The sequence below is a fragment of the Phacochoerus africanus genome, chromosome 9, assembly GCF_016906955.1.
Source record: "Phacochoerus africanus isolate WHEZ1 chromosome 9, ROS_Pafr_v1, whole genome shotgun sequence".
Lineage (NCBI taxonomy): Eukaryota > Metazoa > Chordata > Mammalia > Artiodactyla > Suidae > Phacochoerus > Phacochoerus africanus.
The window spans coordinates 36,185,361-36,209,941 of record NC_062552.1 but is presented as its reverse complement, the minus strand read 5'-3'; the positions used below and the strand labels follow the sequence as shown (position 1 = coordinate 36,209,941).

The 24,581-nt window shown below is 41.5% G+C and overlaps 1 protein-coding gene across 1 annotated transcript in view; it reads left to right on the top strand.

Annotated features, from left to right (window-relative positions):
• KIF6 (kinesin family member 6) overlaps positions 1-24,581 on the top strand; it is a 356,939-nt gene that overhangs the window by 114,619 nt on the left and 217,739 nt on the right. Inside the window, exons 7-9 of the mRNA XM_047796598.1 lie at positions 10,601-10,807; positions 20,239-20,382; positions 21,303-21,389. Of these exons, the coding sequence (XP_047652554.1) occupies positions 10,601-10,807; positions 20,239-20,382; positions 21,303-21,389 (438 nt within the window). The remainder of the gene's footprint in view (positions 1-10,600; positions 10,808-20,238; positions 20,383-21,302; positions 21,390-24,581) is intronic.

Here is a 24,581-nt window from a genome sequence, read left to right as displayed (position 1 = left end):
ACTTTATACCACCAAGGTGGGAACTCCTATACCCTTTCTTTGCAGATTTCTCTTTCAGCCTAGGAGTATCTCCTACTCTGTGGAAAATGATTCTTGTTCAATGAAATTTGAGATTTTTTTGTCATATGAAATAGCTTCTTAGAGTGGTAGCCCAGATGGTGCCAGTGAGTGGCCTGAAGGGCTGTAGGAGAAGGAGTTTTAGCCTTCAATACAGGCATGTGGATTTTTCCAGTTTAATGCTATATTATGTAAAGCAGCAGAAGCAGCTTCAGGTACCAGTGCTCAGTACGTTGCTACTCCAAGCCCTTTTTAGATAGACAGTTTGAAGGTACCATTGTCTGACAGGGTCATTTTTGAAATACCTTTTATAATCCACACCACTCTTTACACTGCACGAATTAGGCTGACCACCAAACACTCAACTGAAGCCTTGGTGGATTACAAAATCATCTCTCATTATCTATCCTCTGTAGAAAATTGTCCATTGCAAGTCATAATTTTTTAAATGGTGGACATTTAAAAATTTGTTTGGAACAATGGATTTTCTCAGAGTTTGGATATTATTATCTTCTACGTATGCACCAATGTTTAAATGGCCTTTCTGAACACACTAGCTGATGCCAATTAGGAATAGTCCAAAGAAATTCATGAATATAAGTGAATTTTGAGTTGGCTTATTTTCAGAGAAGGGGAAGGACATATTGACCAATACTTGATTATTAAGAGAACATTTTAGGTGAGAGAAAAGGCAGTTGAAGATGTATAGGGTAGTGGTTAATAAGAGCTCCGAAATCAGGTACAAAGAGTAATTGAAGCCCATGATAGGTGTAGGGATTGAGTCAATCTTGCTGTTTCAAATGATTCTAATTTTTATTTTTATTTTTTATTACTCAATGATTTTTTATTACATTTATTGTTGTACAATGATCATCATAACCAAATTTTATAGCATTTCCATCCCAAATCCTCAGTGCATCCCCCCACCCCCCAACCTGTCTCATTTGGAAACCATGAGTTTTTCAAAGTCTATGAGTCAGTATCTGTTCTGCAAGAAGTTCATCGTATCCTTTTTTTAGATTCCACATGTAAGTGATAGCATTTGATGTTGGTGTCTCATTGTGTGACTGACTTCACTTAGCACGATAATTTCTAGGTACACCCATGTTGCTGCAAATGCCATTATTTCTTTCCTTTTAATGGTTGAGTAATATTCCATCATGTATATGTACTGTGTCTTCTTGATCCACTCCTCTGTCTATGGGCATTTAGGTTGTTTCCATGTCTTGGCTATTGTATATAGTGTTGCAATGAACATTGGAGTACCTGTGTCTTTTTGAATCAGGGCTTTCTCTGGATAGATGCCCAGGAGTGGGACTGCTAGATCAAATGGTAATTCTATTTTTAGTTTTCTGAGGAATCTCCATACCGTTTTCCACAGTGGGTGCACCAATTTACATTCCCACCAACAGTGTAGGAGGGTTCCCTTTTCTCCACACCCTCTTCAGTATTTACTCTTTATAGACTTTTTTTTTTGTCTTTTGTTGTTGTTGTTGTTGCTATTTCTTGAGCCACTCCCGCGGCATATGGAGGTTCCCAGGCTAGAGGTTGAATCGGAGCTGTAGCCACCGGCCTACGCCAGAGCCACAACAACGCGGGATCCGAGCCGCATCTGCAACCTACACCACAGCTCACGGCAACGCCGGATCGTTCACCCACTGAGCAAGGGCAGGGACCGAACCCGCAACCTCATGGTTCCTAGTCGGATTTGTTAACCACTGCCCCACGACGGGAACTCCCTTTATAGACTTTTTGATGATGGCCATTCTGGCCAGTGTAAGGTGGTACCTCATAGTGGCTTTGATTTGCATTTCTCTAATAATTAGTGATGTCAAACATCTTTTTATGGGTTTTTTTTGGGGGGGGGCATCCAAATGTCTTCTTTGGAGAATTGTATGTTTAGATCTTCTGCCCATTTATTGATGGGGTTGTTTGTTTGTTTGTTTGTTTGGTATTGAGCTATAGGAGGTGTTTATAAATTTTGGAGATTAATCCCTTGTTAGTCACTTCATTTGTGAAGATTTTCTCCCCTTCTGTGGGTTGTCTTTTCGTTTTGTTTAGGGTATCCTTTGCTGTGCAAAAACTTTTAAGTTTAATTAAGTCCCGTTTGTTTATTTTTGTTTTTATTGTCATTACTCTAGGAGATGGATCTGAGAAGATGTTGCTGTGGTTTATGTCAGAGAGTGTTTGGCCTTTGTTTTCCTCTAAGAGTTTTATAGTATCTGGTCTTATATTTAGGTCTTTAATCCATTTAGAGTTTATTTTTGTGTACGATGTTAGGAAGTGTTCTAATTTCATTCTTTTACATGTGACTGTCCAGTTTCCTGAGCACCACTTATTGAACAGGCTGTCTTTTCTCCATTGTCTATTCTTGCAACCTTTGTCATAGGTTAGTTGATTGTAGGTGCATGGGTTTAATTCTGGGCTTTCTATCCTGTTCCACTGATCTACATTTCTGTCTTTGTGCAAGTACCATATGGTTTTGATGACTGTAGCTTTGTAGTGTAGTCTGAAGTCAGGGATCCTGATTCCTCCAGCTCCATTTTTCTTTCTCAGGATGTCTTTGGCTATTCTGGGTCTTTTGTGCTTCCAAACAAACTTTAAAATATTTTGTTCGAGTTCTGTGAAAAATGTCCTTGGTAGTTTGATAGGGAGCGCATTGAATCTGTAGATTGCCTTGGGTAGTATAGTCATTTTGATAATGTTGACTCTTCCAATCCAAGAGCATGGTATATCTTTCTATCTATTTGTGTCTTCTTTGATTTCTTTCATCAATGTCTTATAGTTTTCAGAGTATAGGTCTTTTGTCTCTTTGGGTAGGTTTATTCCTAAGTATTTTATTCTTTTTGATATGATGGTAAATGGGATTGTTTCCCTAATTTCTCTTTCTGATCTTTCATTGTTAGTATGTAGAAATGCAGTTGATTTCTGTGTATTAATTTTGTATCCTGTGACTTTGCCAGATTCATTGATGAGCTTTAACAGTTTTCTCTAAAGTCTAGGATTCTCTAGGTATAGCATCATGTCATCTGCAAATAATTCTAATTTTTAGGGTTGAATTATATTTCATGGACTTAAAGAGTCTGCAGTTATAGTCTCTGAACTATTTGGAGATTTTTAGAAGTTATGAAGCATGCCATAGAGATTCCAGAAAACTAGAAATGAGCATGAGTCAACAATTTAACGAACATTTTTGAAAACTGTTGTGAAGTGTTATGCTAGGGTTACAATAATGAAGAAAACACAGTCCCTGCCTTCAAAGAGCTGAGTCTAGGTGGGAAGTGGAGAGCCTTTGTACAGGAGGTAACCTTTAGGATAGACCTTCAGTGAGAAGTAAGCGTTTGCTGAGCTGGAAAGGAGAAAGAGGAAAACCAGTTCTTATTGACTGCAGGTTACCAATTTGATGACTCTGTAAGGGACTCAGTGAGCCTGGGTTTTAGACTTTTAGTTTCTATGAGAAAATCATATAATCCCAATTCTCCAAAGAAAGAAAACTTTTGGAAAATGATAGGTTAATATTCTTGATACCAAGTCTTGAAAAAGAATCTGGAAAAGTTTTATTAAATGATAGTCAATAACTAATTAGGAAAGGGTCAGCATTGATTAACCTTAAGCTAATTTCATCTACTTTTCTGATAGGATTATTAAAATTTTATAGGTCAAATGAATTCAACTTATTTAGTGAAGACTCGCAAAATATCCTTGGGGATATAAAGAGAAACTGAAGGTACACAAAAGTACTTGGATTGAAACCAATTAGAAAATACCCATAACTGTTAGCTACTGGAGTAGAGAGAAATGCTATTGTTCCACCCTACTTTATGTCTTACAGACTGTTTGGGTGAGAAGCTACAACATATAGTAGATAGCACAAAATTGAAAAAAAAAAAGTCAAAATCCAGAATTATCTCAACAGAGAGTAGTGTTGGGATAAAAGCTAATCGAATGCAGTCATCATATAAACAAGTGTGTATGATTCCCAAAGAAATTCCATAGCATGGATAAGAGGCTGGAGCAAGTGTGGTTTAACTCTTTTTGTGCCATTTATTGGCAACACTAGATTCAGATTGCCGAGATTCCAGTTCCCTCTGCTGTAATTAGGTTTCATTTGAAAGACTATATTCAGTTAGTTCCTGTTGTGGCTCAGTGGTAATGAACCCAACTGGCTTACATGAGAATGCAGGTTTGATCCCTGGCCTTGCTTGTGGGTTAAGCATCTGGTGTTACCATGAGCTGTGATGTAGGTCGCAGACATGGCTCTTATCCTGCATTGCTGTGGCTGTGGTATAGGCTGGCAGCAGTAGCTCCAATTCAGCCCCTAGCCTGGGAACTTCCATATGCCACCCATGTGGCCCTTAAAAAAAAAAAAAAAAAAAAAAAAGAAAGAAAAAGAAAAGAAAAGAAAGAAAAAAAAAGAGAGAAAGAATATATTCAATTCAGAGTGTCCAAGTGCCATTTTTAAAAATGAGTGATAAACAGTTGTGTTAGACAGTTGAAGGAACTGGAGATATTAGTCTTAGGGAGCATGCTAGTTTAATTCAGGGATTTGGTGGAATTAATATAATCAGATAGGTGTTTTTAAATTATTACTCTGTCTCCAGGGTGGAGAATGGTTGGAGGAGACAAGAATAAATATGGGGAGACTAGCAGGGAAAGAATGTAGTAACCAAGGCCAGAGGTAAAGGATGTTTGGAGGTGGAGAGCAGTGGGTGGAGCTAAATGCATCAGGAATAGCACGGATTGGATATCCATCTGTGGGGACTCGGGGTGAGGGAAAGTGATGAGCTTGTTTGGAGCAACTTAAGCTCAAAATGCCGGCAAGGCATTTTAGTGACAATTATCAATCCAGCTCTTGGACATTCTAATCTGGATCCAGAGAAATTGTGGCTGGAAATGATGTGGGAGGCATCGGAACAGAATGAACACCTATTCAAATGTTCAGACCTTTTACAGTTCATGGACCACCTCAACCTTTCAATCAGTGATTAGTATAACTCTTTGCAGCAAAGCAAGTCTTATTATGGCATTTTAAAGGCTGGAAAACCCAAAATTACTTTATATAAATTTGCTTAAATGTTCAACAGCAGTAAGTGATAGAAACCAGGGCTTGAAACCAGGTCATCTGATACCAGATTCTAAGATTTGGGGGTGTAATTTTTTAGGATATAGATGATTTACAGTGTTGTGTCAATTTCTGTTGTATAGCAAAGTAACCCAGTCATTGTGTGTGCACACACACACACATTCTTTTTCTTATATTATCTTCCATCATGGGTATGTAATTTTTTAACTATGCTATGGTACCAATTCAATGAGAATCAGAGCCATAGAAGAACCCCCAAGAGGAAGAAATATGATGACTGATGACCATGGCTTGGGACATGCCTGTTACAGGGACTAGAGAGGAAAAGTTCTGATAAAGGAAAAGGGGACAGAGCAAGCAGTTAGAGAGAAAGTACCATTCCAGAAGCCTGGGAGTAGGAGAGTGGAAAGCCTCGGTAATGAAATAGCATTCTTAGATTTTACCTAAAAGATCAGGATTCTGAGTGCTGAGAACAGGTCACTCTCTTCCCCACACATTTGCCTTTTGCTCGGGGTCCACCCTCTGTTTACATGTCTTGTCATTAGCTTCTGAACCAGATTATAAATGCCTTGAGGGCAAGGTCCAGGCCTTCTTTTCCTTCTCATCTCCATACTGCCTAACACGGAGCTGTACACACAGACTGAGATGAAATGGGAAAGCTCTGCAGGCAGATGATTAATCATCACTAGAATTTTTCCAAAGGCACTGTCTGTAGTGCCAAGAGCACATTTGTTTAAAATGTGCGCTTAAATTTGAATGAATCTGCCTAAATAGTGCCATCTGTTCTTAGGCAGTCTCAGAAATGTTTTAATACTGTTTTACCTTTAAAAGGACAAATGCAGGGGCATGCCTATGAGACATAAAGACATCCTTAAATAAACACGGAGCAGACACTGGCACATCCAATCACACTTAAACAGCTACACATAAGAATGTTTTCTGAGGTTTAGAAAATTTCTGCTAAGAGGACACCAACTACTACCTCATGCAGAAAATATTTATGAGAAGTTACAAAATTGTAGGCATGGACTCCTACACATATTACTGCATTTTAATTACAGACCCCAGAAATACAATTCACTTTGATATACCCTTTGAAATGGGTTCACTCTTCCAATATTTGCTAATGGCCCTCAGTTTACTGTGATTTCAGTGCATCAATTTAGAAGCTGAAGACAGCTGTAGGGAATAGTCTCTATGTTATTCATTTATATCGATTGCCGTTTGACTTTTGTTACAGTGCTGCAGGATTTATTGTTGTGTGAATATAACAGTGAAATGAAACCCATGTTTAAGTTCTGCAAATAACTTACAGTCACTTCCAAAACACCTCAACTTGGGTTCTAAATTTGAGTTTGCGGTTTTACATGCACGGTTATTTGCTGATCCACTTTAGCATGCAAAATCACACACTGGCTAGGTTTGGGTATAGTTATTGTGGCAACGAGTAATGGGTCAAATTTTCAGCCTCTTTAATTCACTAGCTACATCTTCATCACCAAAACTAGACCAATATTTTGACATCTGTGTATTTTCCTAGTTGGTGTAAATCAATGATGGCGTATATCAAGAACTGATATTTACAGAAAGAATTTCTGGTTGAAATGGCATCTGAGTATGTTATCCTGTCTGAATACATGTGGAAATTCTTTCGTTAAATCTCGTTTTCCAAAGATGGAGATCTGAAGGCATTTACTCATATAAGCATTCCTTTGGAATTTTTTTCTTCTTTTTAGGGCCTCACCCATGGCATATGGAAGTTCCCAAGCTAGGGGTCTAACCAGAGCTGTAGCTGCTGGCCTACACCACAGCCGTAGCCACGAGGGATCTGAGCCACGTCTGCAACCTACACCACAGCTCATCATGGCAATGTGGGATCCTTAGCCCACTGAGCGAGGCCAGGGATCAAACCTGCGTCCTCATGGATACTAGTCAGGTTTATTACCCCTGAGCCACAATGAGAACTCTCTGGAATATTTTTAGATAATTCTTCTTTTAGATACTTTTAGCTATCTGATATCTACTTACTTCTGATAATTTTTAAATAAAAGAAATGAGGTATTTCGGATAAAGTTGAATCCTCCTTGTTGTCCTTTCACTTCCATCCCTCACAAGGGTAACCACTCTCATTAATTTGCTATATCCTCTAGTCCATCTTTTACGCTTTTTTTTTTTTTTTCTTTCCAGGGCTGCACCTGCGACGTATGGAAGTTCCCAGGCTCAGGGTTGAATCAGAACTGCCACTGCTGGCCTGCACCACAGCCACAGCAATGCCATAGATCCTTAACCTGCTGAGAGAGGCCAGGGATCAGACCGGCATCCTCATGGGTACTAATTGGGTTCATAATGTGCTGAGTCACACTGGGAACTCCCATCTTTTACACTTTAAATGACCTGAGTTATAGCACCATGAACCAATATTTTAAGATAATATCACCCTTTTAATTAAGTTCCGCCATAGTGTTTATATCATTCTTTAACCTGCTGTATTTTCTCAGCATTCTATTTTAGAAATCTACGTCAGTCCACACACACGTTGTTCCCTTTAAATTTTCTGTAGTTTGAATTATCCCAGTTTATACATCTTTCTCATTGCCGATGTCCATTTAGGCTGTACATCTTGCACCAACTTCTTGCCAGCCCAAGCAGTGTTGCAATAAACCTCCATCTCTTTCTATGTCTCTGTCTCTCTCCCATGATGTACCTGGCCCAGGTTTCTTTCAAGGAAATATACCTGCTAGTCAGTCTATTGCTGGCTTGTGGGTCACAGGTACTTCTCTCAAAAAAGATTCTAGATTTTCCTTCCCACCAGCAGTTTATAAAAGTTCCTACTTCCTTATATTCTTATAAATGCTTGTTTTGTTCGACTTCATTTTTAAAATTTTTGCCAATCTGAAAGAGGTGAATTAAACAGTTTATTCTTGGATTTGACTATTTGTAAGTTTGAGCATTTTTTGCAAAACCATTTGACCATTTTCAGATTTCCTCTTAATGTATTGCCTGTTCATATGGATTGTCCTTTGGTTATTTTTTTTTTCTGAATTGTCTTTTTCTTACGATTTGTGGGAGTTCTTTATTTCAAATATTAATCTTTTGTCAGCCATCTCTATTGTAAGTATCATCTCTCAGTGTTTTTTGTTTTTTTGTTTTTGTTTCTTTTGAGAACTTCACCTGTGGCATATGTAAGCTCCCAGGCTAGGGGTCTAATTGGTGCTGCAGCTGCCGGCCTACACCACAGCCAAAGCAATGCAGAATCTGAATTGCATCTGCAACATATACTGCAGCTTGCAGCAACACCGCATCCTTTACCCACTGAGCAAAGCCAGAGATCAACCCCACATCCTCACAGAGACAATGTAGGGTCCTTAACCAGCTGAGCCACAGTGGGCACTGCTCATCTCCCAGTCTTCTAACTTTGTGGTAGTTAGCTATCACCACCCAGAATTTTTTAAATTTTTGATTATTTGGTCAAATATTTCAAATTCATTTATTTTTGTATTTTATGTTTTGTCATAGATTATCTATTATTACCTTAAGTTGATTACCATATGTTTCCATATTTTCTTTCATTAACCTTAAAGTTATGTTATTTTACACATAAGTCTTTAATACATTTTGGAATTTGTATGCTTAGTGTGAGGGAGCAATTTGAATTTACATTTCCAAGATGGACAGCCCGTTATCCCAACACTATTTTTTAATAAGTTCATCCTTCTCCACTGGGGTCTGATGTCACCTATCCCTGCAACAGAGTCCCTTTTAAAGGAGCAAAGCATGCTTCTTTCATCTAGGCATCTGTTCCTAAACCAGGACCACACTGTTTTAATTACTCTGGCATCATGAGTCTTCCTTGATCTACAGCAGGACAAGACCCCTTTCCTTATTATTCTTTCACAGAATTGTTTTTGATTATTTTTCAGTATTAGCTCTTCCATCTGAATTTTAGAATCAATTTGGGTTTTTTGTTTTTGTTTTTGTTTTTTTGGTTTATTTTTCCCTGTCTTTTTGCTATTTCTTGGGCCGCTCCCATGGCATATGGAAGTTTCCAGGCTAGGGGTCTAATCGGAGCTGTAGCCACAGGCCTACTCCAGAACCACAGCAACACGGGATCCGAGCCGCGTCGGCAACCTACACCACAGCTCACGGCAACGCCGGATCGTTAACCCACTGAGCAAGGGCAGGGACCGCACCGCAACCTCATGGTTCCTAGTCGGATTCGTTAACCACTGCGCCACGACGGGAACTGTTTTGTTCGGCAAACAAAACCATTGGCATTTGTATTTCAGTTGCGTTGACTATATAGGTTAATACAGAAGGATTAACGTAGAGATTAATTTTGAATTTTCCTATCTATGAAATGATATATTAACATCTGGCACACAATATATTCAGGTTTTCATTTTATATTCCTTAGTATTATCATTTTACCTGTAAATTACACAATTTTAAAGGTAGAATCTCTTATTATCTTACCATCTTTGCTGTTATTATGAATGATATTATATTTCCTGCTTATTTGTTGCTGGATTATTAGAACTTTATTGATTTATCATGTTGATCTTGGATCCAGCAACCTTGCTGATCTTTTTAGTCTTTTTTTTTCTTATTTTTAGGGCTGCACCTGCAGCATATGGAAGTTCCCAGGCTAGGGGTCTAATCAGAGCTGCAGCTACAGGCCTACACCACAGCAACAGTGACACCCCATCTGAGCCACATCTGCAACCTACACCAGAGCTCACGGCAACACTGGATCCTTTAACCTACTGAGTGAGTCCAGGATCGAACCCGCGTCCTCATGGATACTAGTCAGGTTCTTAACCTGCTGAGCCACAGTGGGAGCTACCCTTTTTAGTAGCTTTAGTAACCGTTTAGTCTTTAACGGTTTGTTTGTAGATGTTCTTGTATTCTTTATGTAAACCACAGTATTTTCTGTATATACTGGCACTTTAATTTCTTCTTTTCCCATCAGTATGCCTCATGTTTCTTTTTCCTATTAATTACATTGACTGGGAGCCCTAGTTCAGTGTTGGGTAGTAGTAGGGATGTTGGGTATCCTTGTCTGTGGATCATGTTTACAATTGCACCCATTCTCACTTCTTTTACCATAAAATTCACATTGAAAATTTTCGATATAGCTAGCGAAAGTTAAGGTCTGGATTGTAGTCATGTAATGAAATATTCAAAGTTATTTTATTGGTTCAGAAGACCCAAGCTTTACCTCATTCAAAGTCTTTTCTCACTTTCTGAATGAACCCATCCCCATCTGTTATGAGTCAAGAGATAACACACTGAAAATAATTCACATTACGGGTCTCAGCTACAAGTATTTTTACTCCATTTGACAGCATTGACTTCATGGGAATTTTCTCATCCCTGGGAATATACATCTACATCTGTTGATTTGCTTCAACAGTTCTCACTGTTCACATTTACTTTCGTTTTACAATTTGTTTATTACAGACTCCTATGAACCAAGCTTCAACCCGATCCCACTGTATTTTCACCATTCACTTATCAAGCAAGGAACCAGGATCTGCAACCGTGCGACATGCCAAACTGCATTTGGTGGACCTGGCTGGCTCAGAGCGAGTTGCAAAGACTGGAGTCGGGGGCCAGCTTCTAACAGAAGCCAAATACATCAACTTATCACTCCATTACTTAGAACAGGTAAACGGGGAGAGTGGGATGGATGGACTTAGACCTACCATTTTTGGACCACCTATTTTACATCAGGCATTGTATTAGCATTTTTGTCTTTTTTTTTTCTTCTTTTATTGTGGCAAAATACATATAATATAAAAGTGACCATTTGCTAATTTTTAAATGTACAATTCAGTGGCATTAAGTACATTCAGAATGTGCCACCATCTATTTCCAGAACTTCTCATAATTCCAAACAGAAACTCTGTACCCATTAAACAATAGCTCCTCATCTCTTTATACACCCAGCACCTGGGAACCTCTATTCTACTTTCTGCCTCTATGAATGTGCCTATTCTAGGTACTCAAAGAAGTGGAGTTTTACAATATGTGCCCTTTTGTGTCTGATTTATTTCACTTAGCATAATTTCGAGGTGCATCCATGTTTTAGCATGTATCAGGATTTCCTTCAAAGGAAAAGTCAGGGATGAATAATATCCCATTGTGTATGTATAGACATAGATATATAGGATCACTTGTCTCCATTCACTATGGATGAACCAAACTTGTTTTCACCTTTCGGCTACTGTCAGTAGTGCCGCTGTAAACATTAGTGGAGCTGCTAGAATTTCGTATCAGCCGTTTTATGTAAACCTCACAACACTCTGCGCTGTGGGTATTAGTTATTACCCCTTACTGTTTTTATAACTCAGATGTCCCCCAGACCTTTCCAAGACTGTGCAGCTAATGGCGAGAGGAGGATTTGAACCTAGAATTGCTTGGCTCCAAAGCCCATGTTGTTTTTCCCCTATGCCGTATCGTTTTTATTGTAAAATTAGTAGTGAGTGTGAATATAAGCTAGAAATGGCCTCCGTGGCCTATTTTTTTCAGGCTGGCAGATTGGCTAGGAGAACATAATGTGGAGATGACCAGTATCTTCCATTTGTAATGGCTTCATCTAGTTGATGATGCTGACCCCATGAGGGTTCTCTTTGCCTGAGCTTCCCCCTCTGTCCCCACTCTAGGTTTACTACAGTCCATCCCAGTGCATGCCCAATTTTTAATTTCTGAATTTTACTCCAAAGGCAGAGAAAGCTCATCTGAATTGTGCCAAATAAATCTTCCAGAAAACAAAAAACAAACAAACAAAAAAAAACACCTCCTCCGTAAAAGGAATGGATGGAATTATATGATTTCTCAAGTTCTTTTCAGCTCTGTGAGAATAAATGCTGTGAGTTGCATGTTAAATATGGCAACCCCTTCCAAATTCTAAAAACAAAAAGAGAGAGTGAAACATGATCAAAAACCAGAGTGGAGAAGTACAGAGGACATTGGCAAGGCAGAAGGATTTGCTAATGAACGTTGGAGGCTGAAAGATTTGAGAAAACAAAAAAGTACTTTTTTCAACTGCCTAGTGAACCTTTTTGAGAATGATACTGTCCTGATGTTCAGTGCTTTCTCATGGTCAAGTTGTCTAAAAAAGCAGATGGAGAGAAACCTAAGGGAACTCTTTGTGAACCCGCACACACGGTTAGGCTCTGACCCAATGAACCCCAGTGATGCAGCATCCAGAGATTTAGGCCTGTGTGACGTACAGGTCATTTTAGTGTTTCTGACAATAGTCAGCATTCCTGAGCTCTTTCTTGCTCAAATATTACATACTACTGCGTTAACTGATCTTTTCACTTAATGGGACATTTATATAATATTGGTATGAAAACATAAGAGACTCTATTGAAAGTGCTTGATTTCAAAATATACATACTTGTTTCAGATGGTTGCACCGTCTTTTAATTCCCATTATGCCCATCCATTCATGCAAAATTATATTTATATTTGTTAGCGGAATCCAAATTTGCACCAATCGTAATCACTTGAGAAAGCCATTCTGCTCCTAATCCTTTCATTTTCTTCATTCTGCATCGCCTTTGCATGCTGTTCCTTATCCTTAAAACCACCCCTCTCCCTCCATTTTCTTCCCTTCAACATTCTTGTAACATCAGCCTCAGTGAGCCGTCTTGGGGGCTGTGTGGCCTTTGATTTTCTTCGTTTATTTAACAAATACTTGTAAGGAGCGGTCGTGTGCTGCAGACTGCGCCAGGCATTAGAGCGTAGTGCTGAGAACACCGAAGCCTCATGGCCCAGTGTAGGGAATGAAAAAGTGCTCATGAAGTGCATGGCTGTGATCCCAGTGGGAGCTGTGCAGAGCAAGCCTGGGGGCGAGAGAGCTCGTTGAGGGGAATGGCACTTAGGCTGAGAAGCGGAGGGTTAATGAAAGTCTTCTAAGGGCTGATGTTAAGCAGAGACCTGAGGAATGAGTAGGAGTGAGCCCGGCTAGGATGGGGTCAGAGCATGTCAGACAGTGGGAACCGGGAGGCTTTCAGCCCTTAGCTCCATCTGGGGAATGGATTCACCCAGGGTCACAGTGACAGTCACATGCCATTGACTTTTGGCTCTCCAAATGTAACCTGTTTCATAGACACCCCCTGCATCCCTGTGGCTGTGAGCTATTTGTACTAATGCACATGTGTCTTCATGGAGGTGATGACCTCAAATAATGCAGGAAGGAGGAGAGGGAGAAGATTAGTATGAGAGGAAAGAAGGACATAAATATGGAAACTGCAGTGTGTGGACATGGATATGTGGGGTTGAGTAAACCTGGGAGCTACTGCTAGAAAGAAATTCAGTGTGTAGTAGAAAAATACTGGAATTTTACACAGACATACACAAGAGGGACCCAAAGAGAATGTAGGGATGAGAATAGTAAAGAGAGTGGGCAGATGCTGTTGATAAAAATAACAGAATTCAAGGACTTTCTAAACACATTTTCTATATAAAGTACTTTATGATGGGGCTAAGAGACTGGATGCATAACACAGTTTAGTTTAATTAGCTTCATTCATTCATTCATTCAGCAAACGATGATGGCCTGTCCCCTGGGCGCCACGAGTTGCACTGGGCAGTGGGGATAGATGTGCGATTGAGAAGTAGTCTATGCTGCCATGTCGTCCAGCGAAAGAGCCAAGCTTATAAACAAATACGTGCAGCGCGGGAAGATAAACGCTGCAGTAGAAATTCATGGAGGTGTCAGAGATTAAGTGCATCTTCTCTGTCTCAGGTTCAGCATCTAAGATGGACACAGACTAGGAAAAGACAGTTTGGTAAACTTTCTTACATGCTTTAGCCCACACTTGTCGAAATTCCACGCAGAAAGGTAACTGCCCTTCTGGCCATAACTGGAAGACCTTACACCTGCTTGCAGGGCACGGCCTTTCCGAGTTGAATGCACCTTACTGTGCTCATAAGTAAGTAAATTTCTGTTTGCCAGAGTCCTGTTGGTTTTGGAGTTTTCCTTATACACACAGTACTTTTTCCAAAGAGTCTCCTTGAAAACATGTTAAGCCACAATAACAGGGTACATCTGGGCCCTAGAAATTGAGTCCATGGAGGAAAAGGAAGGGGCCGCACATACTTGTTCTAACCATAAGCTCACCAAGTGCTCCTTGCTTGACCCTGAGTCTCTGACGGCCCAAACATCAAATGAGAAACCACTGAGCACAGAGTGTTTGCTCTCTCCTTCCACAGAAACCAGAAGCCGGGTCACCCCAGCCAGTTATCCAATGCGAGTGGTGCTTTTTCTGAGTGTCACTTTGCACTTGGCTTCCACGAAAGGTGCTGCCCTCAGGAGGGAAAGCTGATGATTCCAGTGTTGGGTGTAACCTTCCCACATTAGGGTCAGTTTTCAGGGGATAATCTTCCGTGGATTTCTGAGCCCTTTAAAAGAAATTTTCTTTAATTCATGAAATAGCAAAAAAATTACTGGCTTCAAGCACAGTTTCTAGGTGCTTAGAGATACTGTTAAGTATAAGGTGAGGTTCCACTCTTTGTTGCTTAAAGAATGACTTTGGGAACAGGTCCTTGTATTTACACATGAGGTCCAAAAATGGAAGTACACATTTAAAAAAAAAAAAAATCCAGGTGGCGTCTACACCTCCTTACCCTGTGCCATGCAGATTGTTTGGTTCCCACCCGGTTTAGGAACCCGAAGCAGCTCCACAGAGAAGAAGCTCCTTGTGTCTCTCCCTCAACTCCTGGCCACGTCTGGGTCACTTGGAAGATCCGTATCTATCCAAGGGGTCTGGGCTTATCGTGGTTTTCCCAGCATCCTTTAGAGCTGGGAGGACATCTGCTCAGGGCTGTCTCCTAAGGAAATGGCCCAAACCCAGTAAACAATGGGTTTATTCTGCTCCAACATTAACTCTGCAAAGGGGTCATAAAAAACATGGTCTGAAGACCCCTCCAAACACGGATGCTTTCTGTTTTACCAACAACTACCCCAGAAGCTCTCTCTGTGGATCTTTAAATCATTTCTATGAGGTCGACAGGCTTTCGAATCCCACTTTTACAGATGGGAAAACTGAGGCTAATCCATTTAAGAGATTGAGCTAAGATCATATAAGTGGGCAGCTGGATTCTGACCCTAAGTCCTGGGTTCTTCCTTTTAGCACTTGCTGCCTTCATTTCCCCCACTTTCCTTTATTTACTTATTTATTTTTATTTTTTGCCTTCTAGGGCTGCACCCACAGCATGTTGGAAGTTCCCAGGCTAGGGGTCTAATCAGAGCTACAGCTGCCAGTCTACACCACAGCCACAGCAATGCCAGATCCGAGCTGCATCAGTGACCCACACCACAGCTCACAGCAACGCTGGATCCTTAACTCACTGATGGAAGTCAGGGATTGAACCCACAGCCTCATGGTCCCTCGTTTCTGCTGCGCCACGACGGGAACTCCTCCCCCACTTTTAAAGACCATATTTTCTAATCCACCATCCCATTTCTAGTTTTCATTATTTAATTTCAGAATGTTCTGGAAAGGACATTGCGATTGCCTCTACATCATGCAGTCAGATGTATATCCCACCAGGAGTAGACCCCGAATGGTCTAAGCTGACTCAGGCCCACCTCTCCTCTAGCTATAGTGGTAAAGAGATGGCCCATGACTCAAGGGGGTCCCTAGTGAATCTCAGGACTTATGTTTAATGATTAGAGGACATTCTCTTGTCAGGTATAAGTAAAGACAAATGTAACATCAGGGCATTTGGTAGCCATCCTATGGCCATGAGGAAAGGCAGAGTTCTGCCACAGGGAAGATAGAGTAGAGATTTGGGCAAAAACTAAGTCCTTGACTAAAAAGTCCCTGACCTTTTGGGTCATTTCTAACCTAAAGCATTTCCTATTATTGTTACGTAAACCAATAAATTTCCTTGTGGTTCATGCCAATTTGGGTTACATTTTCTGTTACTACACTCAAGAGCAAGTTAACTAACATACCATTTAAAGTGATATCAAAAGGAAATTTAATAAGCATGTTCTTCATGTCATCTAAGTTGTCAGTAAAACTATTGAATAGAAAAGATGTCAATATTGTTTCCTAGAGCAGGAAAAACATAGCAACATGTGTTTGATGAAGGAACTTGAAAGTACTTAGAAAACTCTTAGCTATTTAATTGATGACTTATAAACAATATGCCACCCTCTCTGCATGTCTGTCCAACCAACCCCTGTTGGTTTTTGGTATTTGGGCCTTCCTTGCCTGTTTCAGGTATTTGTCCTCTTGGTTCTCAGGGTCTGAGGCTTTGCTCTGCACCCCATGCTGCCACCTGGCCAGTCAGGGCCACCACATTACTCACTCCCTTTCCAATTACATTGATGCTTCATTCTCTCAAATCTCATTCAATGATAATGACCCTCATACCACCTTAGCTGGGTAAAACTAATTAATCTACTCATTCATTTGTTCATAGTCATTTAACAAAATAAGAGTTGATCATACATTGTATTAGTCAGATTTCTTAGTTGCAAACTGAGAAATTCACTCTAGCTAATTTAAGCAGCACAGAGTTTATTAAACCAAAGAATCTCAAGGAAAATTAGAAAACCGGGCTTGGATGCTGCCCAGCTGGGAGCAGAGCAACCAAGAGACACTTCTAACCACACCACAGAGCTGCTCCGTAGAACACAACTCCTATTTCCACTTGGCAACGAGGACATTGGGTCCTAGATTCCAGAAACTTCCCTGTAGCTGCCTCAAAAGAACCAGAGGCCTTTGCCGCCCTACTCTCCTACAAAGCTTGTCTTCCTCGTTATGGCCACCACCTCTCATTATTCACCTCCAAATCCCACACAGGGGTGTCTGCTTGACGGAGCTAGGTCTCATGCAAACTGTGAGTTGTAAGAGAGACTAGGAAATGTAATTTTGTAGGCAGTAGAACCAGAATGGGGGCTGTCACGAGAGCTGAGAGAGACAAGTTTGTTTCTGCCACATGTACTGGGCAGTGGGCACTGTTCTTAGCCATGATAGAGCCATGAACATAAGAAACAGAGTCCTCTGTTTCTGCCTTGTGGAGCAGAAAGTCAAGTGAGCAATCAGATAACAAGTAAATAAATAAGCTTCAAATAGAGATAAGCACCGGAAGAAAAATAAAATAGAGTGAAAGCCTGGATATTGGAGTATTTCTTCTGATTAGGGAGTTCAGAGAGGGCCCTTGTGAGGACCTAAAACCTGAGCCAAGATTTGATTGATGAGAAGCAGGAAACTGTAAGAAAATCTCAGGCAATAGCACCCCAGGTTAAGAGAAACAGGTTCAAAGGCTGCAGTGTGGGACTACACTTGTCACAGCGAGGGAACACAAGGCCAGTGTGCACTGTGAAAGCACCACAGGAGATGAGGTCATATAATAGACGGGATTTCGTTAGAGAGTGTTTGGCCTGCGTTTTCCTTGAAGTGTTTCATAGCCTCCGTTCTTACATTTAAGTCTTTCATCCATTTTGAGTTTATTCTTATTTATGGTATTAGCAAGTGTTCTAATTTCATTCTTTTGCATGTAGCTGCCCAGTTTTTCCCAGCACCACTTACTGAAGAGACTGTCTTTTCTCCCTTGTATATTGCAGATCACACAGGCATTGGGTCATTATACTAAGGGCTTTGGGAAAGTTGTAAGCAGGGCAGTGACTTGATGGAACTTAGATTTTATAAAGATTCTTCTGGCTGCTCTGAAGAGAGGAGGCCATGGGAAGGCAAAAGGAGAAGGAAGGAGACTGATCCAAAGCCTTGAGCTGTTGTCCAAGGAAGGGAAGATGGGGTCTTGAAGGGGAATGGTAGCAAAAGAGGTGGGAAAGAGTCTAGTTCTGGGTGTGTTTTGTAGGTAAACTTAATAGAAATTGGGTGTTGGGCATGAGGGGGAATCAAGAATGATGCCTAGGATTTGGGGCTGAGCCACTAGGTGGATGGCGGTGCCACTAATAATGATGGGTAAAGGCTGAGAAAGAGTCCGGGTTGAGGGTAGAGGGGAAAGAGAGTCAAGAACAGACTTCCTGGTGGAAATGTGGAGTTGCCGCAGGGATGGTAGCTCAGGGGAGAGGTTGAGGTCGATGATATAAATTGGGGCATCATCAGGATATAGGTGTATTTAAGCTGGAGGATCAGATGAGATTATACAGGGAGAGCGCGTAGACAGAAAGAGAAGAGGATCAAGGACTGAGCCCGGAGAACCTCATTAGATATCACTTGGAAGAAGAAAAGGAAGCATTCATTAACTAGTTTTTGAGGAAAGATGAAAACCAGAAAAGTGTGGGGTCCTGATTACCAAGTGAATAAAGTGTTTCCTACAGGAGGCAGTGAAGACCCGTGTTGAATCCTTAGTTGAACCAGAGCTCAGGTGAGATGGCAGTTGGTGCTTTTGGTTCATTGAGGTTACTGATGACCTTGGCAAGAGCTGTCTCTGTTCAGTACTGTCGTGGGCAGGCAGGATGGGAGTGATCCAGGTGAGAGAGAAATTGATGCACAGAGAGGGGTTAATTGTAGGTGAGAGGAGAAGAGGGAAGAGACAGAGGGCTGGACTCGGACAGGAACAGACAGTAACAGTGGGAAGGCTGGAATGTGTGAGGGGTTTAGGAACAAGTCAGGAGATAGTTCTGGTCAAGCTGCTGACACCTAGAAGAAAGGGTGTGTGGTCATCAGCTCAGGCTGAAGGCAGGGAGAGGAAGCTGGGTAGATGTTTGAAGCAAAAGGATAAGGTGTGAAGGCCCATTTCTGAGAGTGGAAAAGTGGTTTTTGAGAGAATATCAAAGGATTTCTGGTTTGTAGTAAAATCTGTGGTCATGAATTTACAGTAAGACCAGTGATACAGTTACATAATTTTGTATAAAACAGCCCTCAAAAACAATGCTGTCATCTTATTTTGTAAACAAAAGTAGAAAAAGTTCTGATGATTACACACCTGGGAGGAGGAAAGACTAGGACTGGCTTCAGCGGTATTTTCAGCAACCAGCGCCTTGTGACACCCCTGAAGTCACACGTCACATCTGAGGATGATTTATTCCTTATTCCTTATGATTTATTCCTTATGCGATGGACATCCTGGCAAAGTACTCACACTGGGTTCATCTTCTCTGAACCCCTGGTGGCTCCCTTTGGAGACAGCCCACAGCGGCTTGTCATCCATCTCCCACCTTCCTAAGTAAGACACTCCTAAGTGTGAGAGTAAGATGAGCCTTCGTTGAACAAGGCGTGCTTCCCTCGTCACTTACAATGAAAACACACGTGTACACAGCGCTTATTATGGGCTGGATTCCACTCAAAGTAACCTGCACCTTTTAACTCTTCTTATCATCCCAAATGCTCAGGTAGATACTGTCTTTCCCCTGTTTTATAGACAAAGAGACTGAGGCAGAGATGCTGAGTGACAGGCCCTGGTAAGGCCAGCATTTGGACCTGGACAATCTGACACCAGCATCTGGGGTCTCCACCATGAACCCTTGTTGTTTCTCATGGTTCTCATTTATTGTTCTGGTTCTTCTACCTTGAAGACGAGGCACACGTATTAATTTTGGTAGGATTTTTTAAAAATTGGCATGATTTATTCTTGAGTTTTTATACAAATTTCCCCATGACTGAGAACAGAGTAATAATGTATCCAGTTCTGTACAAGTTCTATCATCTGCCCTCAGATTACGGGGTTCATCACGGTAGGTTTTTGCTACATGTGCTTCATTCCGTCTTCACCACCATTGTACCGAGCATCGTTAAGGTATTTATTCTGAGCCCAGGTTTTGGGGGGGTGGTCACTACATGTTGTATATTTTTTTGAGTGTTTTTAGTTTTTGTTTTTGAATTATAGTTGATTTACAGGGATCTGTCAATTTCTGCTGTACAGCAAAATGACCCAGTTATACACGTGTGTGTGTATACACATATATATACATTCTTTTCTCATGTTCTGCCACACGTGATCGGATAGTGTTCCCCGTGCTGTACAGCAGGACCTCGTTGCTTATCCATTCTAAAGGCAATAGTTTGCATCTCCTCCATGCTGTATTTTTACTGCGGTCACAGCTCCGTTGTCTGTCAGATGTGCATGTTCTGCTAAGCTGATGCTCTGTCTCTCCTTGGCCGCAGGTTATCATCGCCCTCGCAGAGAAGCACCGGGCGCACATTCCGTACAGGAACTCCATGATGACGAGCGTCCTGAGAGACAGCCTGGGAGGGAACTGCATGACCACCATGATCGCCACACTCTCCGTAGAGAAGAGGAATATCGACGTAGGTGTCTGAGTTTTTGTTGCTGGTCTGTGAGATGGAGTCGAGGGTCCTGGGTGGGTTCCCATCCTTTCAGCCGGGTTAGGGTATGCCTTCAGAGGCAGATACCCTCCAGAGTCACGGTGTGGGGTTATTTGCCAGCCTTGTAATCACCCCATTTAAGAATCGACTTCGTGTAGCACAGGACGGCCTGAAGAAAACCTCAGGCACAGATTCTGGACAACCAGCTGGTGGGTTATTTACCTCCGCCAGAGACATGAGGGGAAGCCCATCAGCCTCTCCAGATCTGTTTTGCTCCTGATTTCGCTCCCATGCCTTGGAGACGTCTCAGGATGTGTCTCTGGACATGTCCCTGGGTATGACACCCAGGGCACGTTGGTAGGGGCTGGCCGCCAAATGGCTTTCCTGGGCGGCTCTAGAGCCACCTGATGTTTCACGTATGTCCGTTGAATGCATGGGGTGCAGACTCTCTCTAAGGGAGGAGAACAGGAAGCAGAAGGGTGCCTCCCCAAACAAGGCCAAGCCCAAGTGTGTTGTAAAGATGCCTTGAAAAGCCTTCCTTTGGGACCTACATAAAAATATTTATTTTTGTACACTTTGATGTTTATGGATTTTGGCACCTACCGTGATTATGGTTTGTGTATATGTGGCTCTGAATGACAGATCAGTGGCTGAAAAACACATGCCAGTTGTCATATAGGACCTCAGGATCTCCCACACTTTGGACATGGGTCATTTTATTAAGCCCAAACAAAATTTGAATGAAAAATAATGTTCCAGAGCAAAAGGCCCTAATTTGGAAACGTGTCTCTTCATCGTTTTACGCATGTCACTCTGTAGGTGTACATGTTTCTCTTCTGAACAAAACTTAAATTTCATCTCTCTATGCCTTGTTATTTTACAGATTTATTTTGCTTTTGTAGGAGTCTATATCTACCTGCAGATTTGCACAGCGAGTGGCACTCATAAAGAATGAAGCTGTTCTTAATGAAGAAATAGATCCCAGATTGGTAAGCAACTTTTATCTATGTTTTTTTTAAAAAGTAAAAATATGCCAAAGATTAGCGAAAGCTTGGGGGTATGGGGGCATTCACTCCCCCAACCAGGCAATGTTCTAAATATTGGAAATGTGTTAACTCATTTATTCTCATAACAACCTTCTTAGTAGATGCTATCTCTCCCTCTCCTTCGCAGATGACAAAACCGAGGCACAGAATGTTCAGTAACTTGATCTGAGTTGCAGTGCTAAGAAGCAGCAGAGCTGGATGCAGACACAGGCAGTCTGAGTCCAGGCCCTGTGCTCTTACCTGCAGCGCCTCATTGTGCCATTGGTCAGATGCACAGGGAGTTCCGAGGACACACACAGAAAACAGTTACATTTTCAGGCAAGCTGTAGCCTTTCAAGAAAATCAGTTTAACTTTCTAAAGGGCAATAATAATAGACCATCTTTTATGAAAGCTTATCAAGAGGAGTTCCCTGGTGGCTCAACAGGTTAAGGATCCGGTGATGTTACTGCTGTGGCTCCACTGCTGTGACATGGGTTTGATCCCTGGCCCAGGAACTTCCACATGCTGTAGGTGTGGCCAAAAGAAAAGCTTATTGAGAAAAAGAAGTTTTAATGGTTATTAAATAGAACAATATTTTGCATAACTGTTCTCTTGCTTATTCTCGAGATTTTAAAAAGTTAATAATTGGTCTGATCTGTGGAAAAACAGCCAAGCTTCTAGTTGTATAACAATGAAGTCTTCTTTATCAAAGGGCTTTTTTTTTTTTGAGGAGAAATATTGCACATTACATGACTCATTATAAATGCAAGTATTTTTTTCTTTTCTCTCTTTTATTAGTCTTCCACAAGTATAATGCAACAAGGAATTCACTCATGCCAACATTGAAAATGTTAAATAAAATATTTCAATTGTCAAACTCCAAAATTAAGACTATATTACTTTGCAAATCACTTGACTTTTGGGGAAAAAAAAAAAAAAAGCTGGTGTAAGCTTGGTGGTATGCGTTGTAAAAAAAGACGTGACCTCTTACTAACAGTGCTTCATTTACAGATTTCTCAAATTCCAACCAAAGAAAATCTCAGACTCACTGTTACCCACATTCACGATTTCCTCTTGAGTGTCTGCCCTTCGTACCCTGAAGTCATCTCCTCAAAGGGTAGGGAAAGGAGGACAAAAGAATAAGGAGGGTGATTGTTCTGTCTGCTTGCCTCCGGAAGCCCAAGCTCCCTGATGGAAGGATGGAATTCTCTTCTGGAGAAACCAGTGGGTGAGGCAGCTGCCCTTCCCAGTTCAGGCCCTAGTCAGAGACCAGCATCACCCAGTGCCCCCACTGGAAGAGGAGACACAGTTCACGGCCCAAGTCAAGTGGACCTGAGCTCCTAGGATGAATTCCTCTGCTGTCCCTACCTTGCCAGCAGCCCTGTGACATTACTATGCAAAATGAGAAAGACAAGGATGGGCTTATTAGCCTGAAGACAAAACTTTGGAATTAAAGGAAAATAAACATATGAGACATTAGGGGTTATTTTCTCCTTCGAATTAAGCTAAAGAGACTTTTCTTTGAAGAAACTTGAGAAATTTGAAGAAGGACGAATATCATTGTGTGTTTGATGTCAGTCCGTGAGAGATTTAGAGTCGAGAAACCAGGAGTCAAAAGCTAATAGCTGATAATTGAACAAATGTTGAGGTCTTCCTGGTGCAGAATAATCTGGTAATTGAGAAGTATTATTTCCTGATCTCCTTTATAATTGCTTCTAAAAACTGACATTCTTGTTCATTATTTTGTACAGAGCTTTTCTGAAGCACACGTGACAATTGAAAAGTTGTCCTCAAAACCATCCAGAACACAACCGGATGGGATAGCCTGTACCATACTCTCAAAATTTAATGGCACATGTGGGGCCAGCCCTGTGACATCAGGGTCACCAAGGATTTGATTTGCTTTCTTTCCAAAGATTGGTACCTCAGAGAGACAAGCTGATAAAAGAGCTGTGAACAGGCCAGTCTGTGGTGATGGGGCATGGGTCCAAGTCTTCCAAGGATGGCTCTCATTCCAAAGTTCCTGCAGTAATTTGATCGGAGGCGTGACTTTAATAATCTCACAATTGTGAAAAGTTGGCCTGGTTTCCGGATTTCTGTTCAATAAGACGGAAGATAATCTGATTGTTAGATTTGACTTTGGAGGCCCTAGTAGAAGCGGAAAATATGGCATCAGCATAAATTTAGTGGAGAGACAGTACCTCAGGATCCTTATTCTGCATCGCTTGGTGATTCCAAGAATGTTTTTGAGGGAGTTCTTATCGTGGCTCAGCGGCAACAAATCTGACTAGTGTCCATGAGGATGCTGGTCTAATCCCTGGCCTCGCTCAGTGCGTTAGGGATCCAGCCCTGTCGTGAGCTGTGGTGTAGGTCACAGATGTGGCTTGGGTCCCACATTGCTGTGACTGTGGGGTAGGCCGGCACCTACAGCTCCTATTTGACCCCTAGCCGGGGAACTTCCATGTGCCACAGATAAGGCCCTAGAAAGCAAAAAGAAAAAAAAATGAATGTTTTTGAAAAGAAGCAAACAGCTGAGACCCACTCAATCCCTGCATTTAAGTACAATTCTAGGAGCACTGACACGTTTGACATCCTCAGCATCGTGTTCTTTGGACTGCTGGTCCTGTTGATGTGGCGCAGTCAACCTATAACTCACATCTATAAAATTTAACAGGCATCTTTGGAAATACATATCTGAGGTTTAAGGAAGTAAGGGAATTCTCCGGGTCCTGGAAACAAAGCTGAGGCTGCTGTTGTCCTGGAGTAGAGGGTGAAGGTATAGAAGTCAAGGCCCTCTGGACCTTGGAAGGCAGATGACAAACCTAAGACATCCTGCCCCACCCCATCATAAAACCCAAGGAGGGGTGAGCCAGAGATGTGCGCTGGCACAGGGAGATGCTGGAAGACTTGTCTGCCTCCCCTGGACTCGAGGTAGGACAAGATGTGGTATCTTTGAAAACCTGAAATTCTAAGGCTCTGCCTCAAGGATTTGAAGTTCAATCCTCCTTAGTCAGGTAGTCCTCAAGCCAAGAAGTTGGAAAATAAATGATAAAGTCAATCCAAAAAGCAGAAGGACAGAAACTAAAAAGTGTAAAAATGATTGAAAGCAAAAGACAGAAAGAAGACAGAGGGAAGAGAACAAAATCTGAAGCTGA